Source organism: Cicer arietinum, chromosome 6 (assembly GCF_000331145.2).
Source record: "Cicer arietinum cultivar CDC Frontier isolate Library 1 chromosome 6, Cicar.CDCFrontier_v2.0, whole genome shotgun sequence".
Taxonomy (NCBI): Eukaryota; Viridiplantae; Streptophyta; class Magnoliopsida; order Fabales; family Fabaceae; genus Cicer; species Cicer arietinum.
Genome location: NC_021165.2, coordinates 55,758,304 through 55,766,714, shown reverse-complemented (window position 1 = coordinate 55,766,714; position 8,411 = coordinate 55,758,304). Strand labels below are relative to the sequence as shown.

Here is an 8,411-nt window from a genome sequence, read left to right as displayed (position 1 = left end):
AAAATATAAAATATCAAATTATCACTTAAAATTAAAATAAAGGACTAAATTAAAAAAAAATAAAGTACAAGATTTTAACTGAAATTAAAGGGACTATTTAACCTAAAAAAATAATTAATTAAATATTTTTTGTGTAACTTAAATTCTTAAAAAAAAATTAAAATATATTTTAATAAAAAAATTGAAATTAATTTACTAATTCATTAATGAAAACATGTTCAATATTCATATCTTCGCTGGTATCTCGATCACGTATTGCCGTCATGGTGGCGTATGACCAGGCCGCCATTGGTCTCACGCCATAGTGACGTTCCCGCGCTAACGTCAGACAACAGTCCCCAAATCAAACGCTTCTGCCATTACCTCGCCGGAATTGCTTCTTCATCGTCCATCCACCGTTCAGCTTCCTCGACAACACCGCTTTACAACAACAAATAATCTAGGTTATTTTATTAGGTATTTGATTTTCTCTCTATCGAGTATCAATTGAAGAACCTAACGTCAAATGTTTTCATATTTTTTGCAGTTTGCAATCGCGATGTCGAAGGAGGATAAAGACCCTACCAATTTGTCTCGCACTTTCAAATACCTTTTAGGTTTGCTTATTTTTATTTTCAACACAGCACAATACTCTCATTTTTTACATTCTTTACACAATGTGTGAAATATTTATCTTACTAGATTACATTTTCATTTTCATTAGACTCGTGACTCTTTGATTCAAAAATCATCTATGCTTCTGAACATGCCTGAAATCTAATTTAATTTTGTTCCGTACGTGAACTTAATTTAGTATATATGTGAACTTAATTTTCCATGAACTTAATTTAGTATATATGTGAACTTAATTTTCCATGAACTTAATTTAGTATATATGTGAACTTAATTTTCCATGAACTTAATTTAGTATATATGTGAACTTAATTTTCCGTGAAATCAGTTCATGTAAGTAACCTATTTGAGTGTAACTGGAAAAAATAGGGATGTGACTAGCAAAAGTGAATCTAATTTATACTCTTTTAAGTACTCAGTGTATATTGGATGGAGTCGTTTACTTTGTGAAAACATTTCCTTTTCCATTTCATAAAATGTGTGTTCATTTTACCTTGATGGGAGACAATTAAAGTAAAACCATTGTCGTGAAGATATGATAAAATGCTAGTTAATGAAGCTGCATTTCCGAAAATAATGAAAATAATTTTTTGACATTTTCACTGATTCTAAGAAATTAACACAAATTTTAAGAAACAAAGATAAGTAATATTTTCACAAAGTAAACGGCACCTAATTTGGCGGCTTTTGTTAAATGCAATACAATGAGTGTGTGGGCTCTCAGGTTTTGCGGAAACAGATTTCCTGCAGTAACTGCGTCAAGCAGTTATTTATTTCGTTTGATCTAAATTAATGACTAAATGTGTTTAAAACTCTGATTAGGTGAATGTGTCATCTGGACCGTCTATTCTTAAATCTATGGACGATAATGTTTACTGCGTAGAACTGTGTGCTTCTATTATAACAGTGAATCCGGATCCCATGTTTTACCTTGTAAAGCTTTATGTGAGTTTACTGATTTCGTTTTTTTGTGTGTGGATATTATGAATCCAGCTACTCAGTTCTTGTCAAGAGGAATTCCATTTATATTCAATACATGGATTGTAAGGCATCTCACAGAAGAGGACTATGCGGTAATTTTTTTCTTTCAATTTTGGTTTTTATTATCACCTTCTAAGTGTATGTTACTAATACCTTAAAATAGAATTTGGCCTCTCTAAAGTAGTTAACACTTAATAAAGTGAGAAAATTTGTACCCAAAAGAAAAATAATAGTGAGAAAATTATCAGTTGATATTTTAACCATCCATGATTTCTTATGCTTGTGCATAATATAATATTAGTTATTGATTTATTAATCATCGGTTGATATCACTGATTTTACTCTCTAAAGTGGGTTGCTCACTTTAAATGAGCCGAGTCGCTTAAACTTAGGTGTTTTCTGCTTACTTTTCAAGTTGGGGTGTTTCTTTTCATTTATTTGGATTTGATATAGCATCAGTGATTGGTTTACGTTCTTGTTGCCTGCTTTAAGTTTAATGCTATATTTCTCTATTTTGAGTGTCATTTTTGGTGTGTATATGTGCTTCGCTGTCATTCTGTGTTGCATCATAGACTTTTTTTATTAGATTAAAATGGATTTACCATGATTTTACCTTTTTTTATGCAGATGTATGCAGTGCAGTTTCATCTATTTGTTACATGTGTTTTATTTCTTAGCCGGGAGGGCTTCCGACGAGCATGCATGCGGATGGACATGAAACGGTGATCCCTTATTCTTTGCTAATTCTAATGTACTAATTACGTAGGAATAACTACATGTTTAGGAGATTATGCTCTACACTGTTCTGGGAAGTTAGTTCGGCTATTAGGAACATAAATGTTAGTGTACTCTCATTAACAGAATAACTAATTCTGTTAAGAGTTAGTTTCAGTCAGTTATAACTGCACTGTAGTAGACAGTAGACACACTATTACTATAAAGAAACTCTTGTTCACTTTCAGATTCAGAAGAGCAATTACACTATTTTACATCTTCAGTTTCCATTTTCTCTCTCTACTTAGAATTCTAAAATTGGCTTTCTTGCTGGACTCATCATTAGTGATTGGGCTTCTTCCAAACTTGATGACGAGGGCTTTTGTTAGTTGTCTTTGTTATGCTTATCTAATGCATGTTTTTGAACTACTCGTTTACGGCATGCTTCAGCATAAAATGAGTTTAGTATTTGGTTTAGAGCTATTGCATCATAGGTGGTAATTATTGTTTTATGATGCTTTAGATAAACTATATTTTTGTTCAATGCAGTTGAAAGAGCTATTGAAAATCTGAATTGAGTATCTCAATTGTTGGTTATATCTATATCTATATCTATATATATCATATATCTTTATTGAAAGAGCTAGTGAAAATGTAAATTGAATCCCTCAATCGATAGTTATATCTACATTCTTTGATGTCTTAGAATATTATAAGTTCAAAAAATATTCAGATGAAGTTTTATTACCTACATCGTTTTTTTAAGTTTAACTTTCCTATGCTCTTGCATGAGCTTCATTATAATATGTATTTTTTCATATTATAGTGATGGTACTTCAGTGGAAAAAGATGTCGTGAAGCTAATGAAAGTAGCATGGATGAGTCTCCCTCTTGGAATATTTGTTACCATTGTAGCATGCCTTTTTGTCTTCTGGTGGCAACAAATAAGTTATTTTAGTCCATATGGGCAAGCTGTCTTGATCAATGGTAATCCAATGAAGCTTATTGTCATCTATTTGCCGTTTCTTCTACTTTTATGGGTAATCAATGGTATTTTCCATAATATTGGCCCGTTAAAATAAATAAATAAATCAAGCATCCTGGAGCAACTCTTCAATGTATCACTTAATGTTATTTTTTATCACTAAAGTTCACATGTTATGCCAGGTTGTGCATGCATTTTGGAGCTTCTGGCTGAGCCTTTGTATATTCTTTCACAGAACTTGGTCTTGCTTGAATTACGGTTGATGGTCGAGACAGTAGCTACCTTCTCACGGTGTTTCACAATGTACTTTTTAATTGTCAAGCTATCTGGAATGGTAAGAGCTTAGTTACACTAAGCATATATTTAGTCTCTACTTTCCTTATTATTAAGCAGACAGCCAATGTTTTTTCTACTACTCTTGTGACATACTAATGACAGGTTGATTATTGCACTTAATAACTTATTTCTATTTTGCCAGCTACTTTTGTATTTCCAATTTGCTGTTGTTTTTCGCTTGTTTACGAATATTTGTTCTAATTTATCTAAAGTGAACCATCAGACCAAGCATTATATTAATTTTTTGCTTGTATAAATAATTCATTTTTTCATTCTTGATGGACTGAATGATGGTCCAGATGAATCAGACATGCAATCCAATGACCAGGATAGATTACAGAAAGTGAAAGTTATAGAAAATAGAGAAGAAAAACTAAAATTTTAAAAATAGATTATTTGCTGATGATTCGGGATAAAAAAAATATAACTGAGACTTATAAAGAAGAGTGCTTTTAGTATTACATTTCAGTTGTTGAAACCCAAGAGTTCTATCCCTTTGACTCTTTAATTGTCAAATCTTGGCAGTTTAATGGCCAAAGAAAAGGAACTTCTAGTGCTTCACTCTTGCATTATGGACAGTATGCAGCAGTGTTGCTTCTTTCAAGTAATTTATTTCATTATTATAATTTGGAAACTTGTCGCATTATTTCAAAAAATTATATATTAGTTTGTTTCATTTCCCTATCATGCATTTTGTAAGAACTAGTTTATCAAAGTGCATTATATTTTTATGTACATATAATCCAGAGTGTACCCAATAGAGTTTGGTGGACTATGGTAATCTCTATGTAAGTGCAATTGATTTCAAGGTGAATGACTATTTTCAGGAAAAACCAATCATATTTGCATTGTCACAGTCTGCTTATGGAGCCTGCTTATTTCTTGGTTACTGGGGCTATCTGCTTCTTTTTCGGAAATTTAGATATTCTTATCTTTTCCCATTCAGGTATACTTATTTTGTTTTTGGCAGAAGTATCTCTACATGGTTGTTACCTGTTACTTGTACCATTTTCTCTTCCAGAAGAAGATGAAGAGAAATTTAAAAAGTCGAACTGTTCATAACTTAGAACTAGGCAGTGGTCGCTCAAGGAAATGATTGTGCATTTTAGGAATTATATTTTCATATCTCTAGTTAACTTTGTAATGATTACTTTTCTGCTCCAAAGGTGGTCTGACAAGCTTATATAGGAATATAATAGGGTAATCTTTTCATGTCATTACAAAGGGACCATATTCGCTAGAAGCTTGAAATTTTTATTGATCGTAGTGATTTTTCTGTTTTGTATGTGGATGTAAGCCTTTAGTTTTCTGCTGGTTGAACCATGTTAAATTCCATGTCTACTTATTTTATCCAAGATAGGCCCATTAATTAAGCATATGAAAATGGTTCAATTGAATCAGGCATGCAACTTTATGAAAATGGGGAAAAGTGTGTGACAAATGTAGGAATGGAGAGAAAAGAGTAATAACAGAAAGGGTACATGTGGAAGGAAGGGATTAGAGGGGGGAGAATATGTGAAATATAGGCAAATCATGAGAGGGTTATGAGGTTGGGGAGGAGTCACCTTAGTGGAAAGTTTTTGAGATTTGGGTTTGGTTTTGGTGTAGAGAGTAAGGAGCTGGTCCTTCTCTCTGGGTATATTTCAGTTTCTTTTCTTTTTTCTGTTAAATCCATCTTGAAAGGAGTTGTACTCTACTCTACTCCATTCCTTTTTCCTTTCATTACTGCTTTCCTTCATTTCAGAACCAGTTTAAGAGGATATCTCCTCTATTTCAGTTCAATATAGCAACAGATTGTCATTTCTTCTTCATTTGCTCCTAACAGTACACTTACCTGTATTAGTCTATTGTGTTATGTCAGAATGATGCTAGTCTTAACATATCTCGTCTTTGGACTTTATTACACGTGTGATTTTCTCATAATTGAATTCATGATATATTGAATATGCTTTGCAAGGAATGATGGAACTAAATAATGTTTATGAACTTTATTTTGTTTCATGTCTTCTTATTTATATTATCAGTGTGCAGTTTATAAGTAACAAATTTTTGCAGAGAAGGAAAAGTGATTGGATTTGACCAGCAGTTGTCCAAGATGTGTATGCTGTTTACCTTTCAATCCTTTCGGAAGTTGATCCTTCAAGAAGGAGAGAAGATAGTGCTTGTGTGGTTGGATACACCATATAATCAAGCTGTATATGGCCTCGTGGATAAGTTAGGTCAGTATATGGCTTGGGTAATTTGTGCTAGAAAGCTTCTCTGCTGTATTTCTAAATATTCTAATTGCATTAAGACTAAGAGTACATCTTATGTTTTATTGAGAAATAATTCTTGTCTAAATATGTGTCTTTTTAAAAAAATACCACCTTTCAGGTAGCTTAGTGGTGAGACTTGTCTTTTTACCATTTGAAGAAAGTTCATACGCAACATTTGCAAGGTCTGCTTCAGGTTCTATTTCTCTCTTGTTTTTTTATGTTTGAACCGTAAAACCTGAATGTATTGCTCTCTTTTCAATTATTATTTTCTTCTACTTCACTCTCGCTTCTTCCTTTTGTTTGTTTCTTCAGAAATTGTAATACATATAGCTTTTTGGTGTGTGCCAATTTCTTCACATACCTCTTGTTTATTATTTTTCCCCTCTTCATTCACCTGAGTGTGTTAGGTTTAACTGAGTACCGGTTCTCTCAATTATAATTAGAAATGTTGTATACTTTCTGTTCTAGCTCTAATATGCTCAGTGCTTTCATGTTTAATCATAAAGTTTACTGTTTTGGCTGGGCATATGGCTAGGCTATATTGAAGTTGTTTTCAATTTCACAAACTGAATAATGTTTTTGTCATGCCTGACAGGAGAATACCCGGGAAAACACAAGAAATTAGGAAATTGCTTGACAGAATCCCTTAAGTTAGTTTTGTTGATTGGTAAGTCTTTTAATTAAATTTCATATTTTTTGCTGGATACATGTTTCTTCATTTTCCTATTGTTCAGTTCCAACAAATTAACTGAGTAGCTTATTTGAAGAAATATGTAAATTACTTGAATTTTAGTTTGTATGAATGTTAATGGTTCTGTAAAGATTGTAAAGTCGCATAAACAGATCCAGACAACGTAAATTACTGTATAACCATTTGAGATGTTACCTTATATGATATTGGCTGTATGAAACTATTCTTTATCTTTTGTAGTAAGCAAACTTAAGTTATGTATTTTTTTTTCCATATTCTTTTATTCTATTTATCAGACTGTGACTCTTCCTGTATGGAAAATAAATAGGAACAAAAAAAAAATGGATGTAACCCTGTGTGAAACTTTCTAACAAATTGACCTCAGTTACTTAGTGCCAGTATTACATGCCACAAGGAAGAACATTTTTATGAAAAAACAAAGAAAATATTGTCTGCTTGGTGAACATATGCCTGTTGACACATTTCATTAGAGAAAATAACAACTGTGTTAAATGATCCCTATATGAGGATGCTGTCTAAGGCATTGATAAGCCTTCTGAGACCATAATTTTATTGGTATGAAGTCCTTAGACTGTTTTGTAGTTTGATTTTTGAAGATCTGGTTTGTGATTATTTTTGGAGAATCAGTAATTTATTTATATTGAAGATAATTGCATAGTCTTTCTTGTCACAAGTCACAATTACTCTGTTGTGGCTCTATCCAAGTCAGATGGCCTGCCTAAACTGTTCACTCTTATACAAAAATTAGTCACCTGTGCTGCTATGACTAAGAGTCGTGTGTATAGCCTTATTCATTTTCCACATAGGAGGACATTTGGACATGCTTTGAATTTAATTGTATAATCTATTGTTCCTTCTGAGTATAATATCCAGCTATGTGCTTTGCAGGTGTTGTTTTCATGGCATTTGGTCCAAGTTATTCTTATTCCCTCGTTAGATTGTTGTATGGAAAAAAATGGAGTGATGGAGAAGCATCAACTGTCCTCCGCTATTATTGCTTTTATGTCATTGTTTTGGCTATGAATGGTAATTCACCTTGTCTTTTGTTGCTCAATTTTTATTTGTTAAACAAATTTATTATAGGTTATGACCATACATCTCATTTTTTATTCTGCATATCTTTTTGACACAATGGTTCTTGGGGATTTATTTGGTAGATGTAGTAGGAATTTGTAAATTGAATGTTAGTTTTATTGTCATGACACTTTATAGTTAAGTAACAGCAGACTAGCCAACAAAATGTGAGAATTTTTATGCATAGTCCATCTATTGTTAGCAACTACCAACAGAATGAAGGCAGCTGAATTGGTAAATTTGACATGGCTGGGGTATGTTTGGAAATCTACATATATTTTGTACTATTAGAATAAAGTGTAAGTGTAGAGAGGTAGAATAGGAAATGCCCATGCAATAGAAAATAACTACCAATGGGGGCAGGTAAGGAGGGTTATAAATAATAGGTTCTATGAGGGGAAGTAGAGGCAATTTTAATTGGGAATGCATGCGCTTCAAAACTTGAGAGACGTTGTACCCACCACTGTGCGTCAATCTTTTCCATTCTGGTTGTTCAGCCTCAGCCACTGATTAGGCCTTTGTGGTGTGATGGTCGTACCATGACTAATAAGTCATAACTTGGTGTGGAAAGCCCAATTGTCGTAATTGGAACCATTTGATTATCTCCTTAGAGAGGGGAGAAGTGATGAAGTTGGTGAAAGCATCCGTCTCTGTCTTGGAAGCATCTGGAATACAGTGGAAGCCATGGGCTTTCACTGGAGAGAGAAAACGTGAATGAGCTGAATCACTTCAGAATGAGAGA

At 32.9% G+C, this 8,411-nt stretch overlaps 1 protein-coding gene across 1 annotated transcript in view; it reads left to right on the top strand.

Moving 5' to 3' along the window:
* Positions 1-302: 302 nt before the first annotated feature.
* The window catches only part of LOC101504040 (uncharacterized), a 12,341-nt gene continuing 4,232 nt past the window's right edge, over positions 303-8,411 (top strand). The window contains exons 1-11 of the mRNA XM_004514454.4: positions 303-443; positions 527-596; positions 1,606-1,685; positions 2,221-2,315; positions 3,134-3,294; positions 3,475-3,626; positions 4,456-4,574; positions 5,684-5,847; positions 6,002-6,076; positions 6,479-6,550; positions 7,484-7,621. Coding sequence (XP_004514511.1) covers positions 539-596; positions 1,606-1,685; positions 2,221-2,315; positions 3,134-3,294; positions 3,475-3,626; positions 4,456-4,574; positions 5,684-5,847; positions 6,002-6,076; positions 6,479-6,550; positions 7,484-7,621 — 1,114 coding nt within the window. The 5' untranslated portion in view covers positions 303-443; positions 527-538. The remainder of the gene's footprint in view (positions 444-526; positions 597-1,605; positions 1,686-2,220; positions 2,316-3,133; positions 3,295-3,474; positions 3,627-4,455; positions 4,575-5,683; positions 5,848-6,001; positions 6,077-6,478; positions 6,551-7,483; positions 7,622-8,411) is intronic.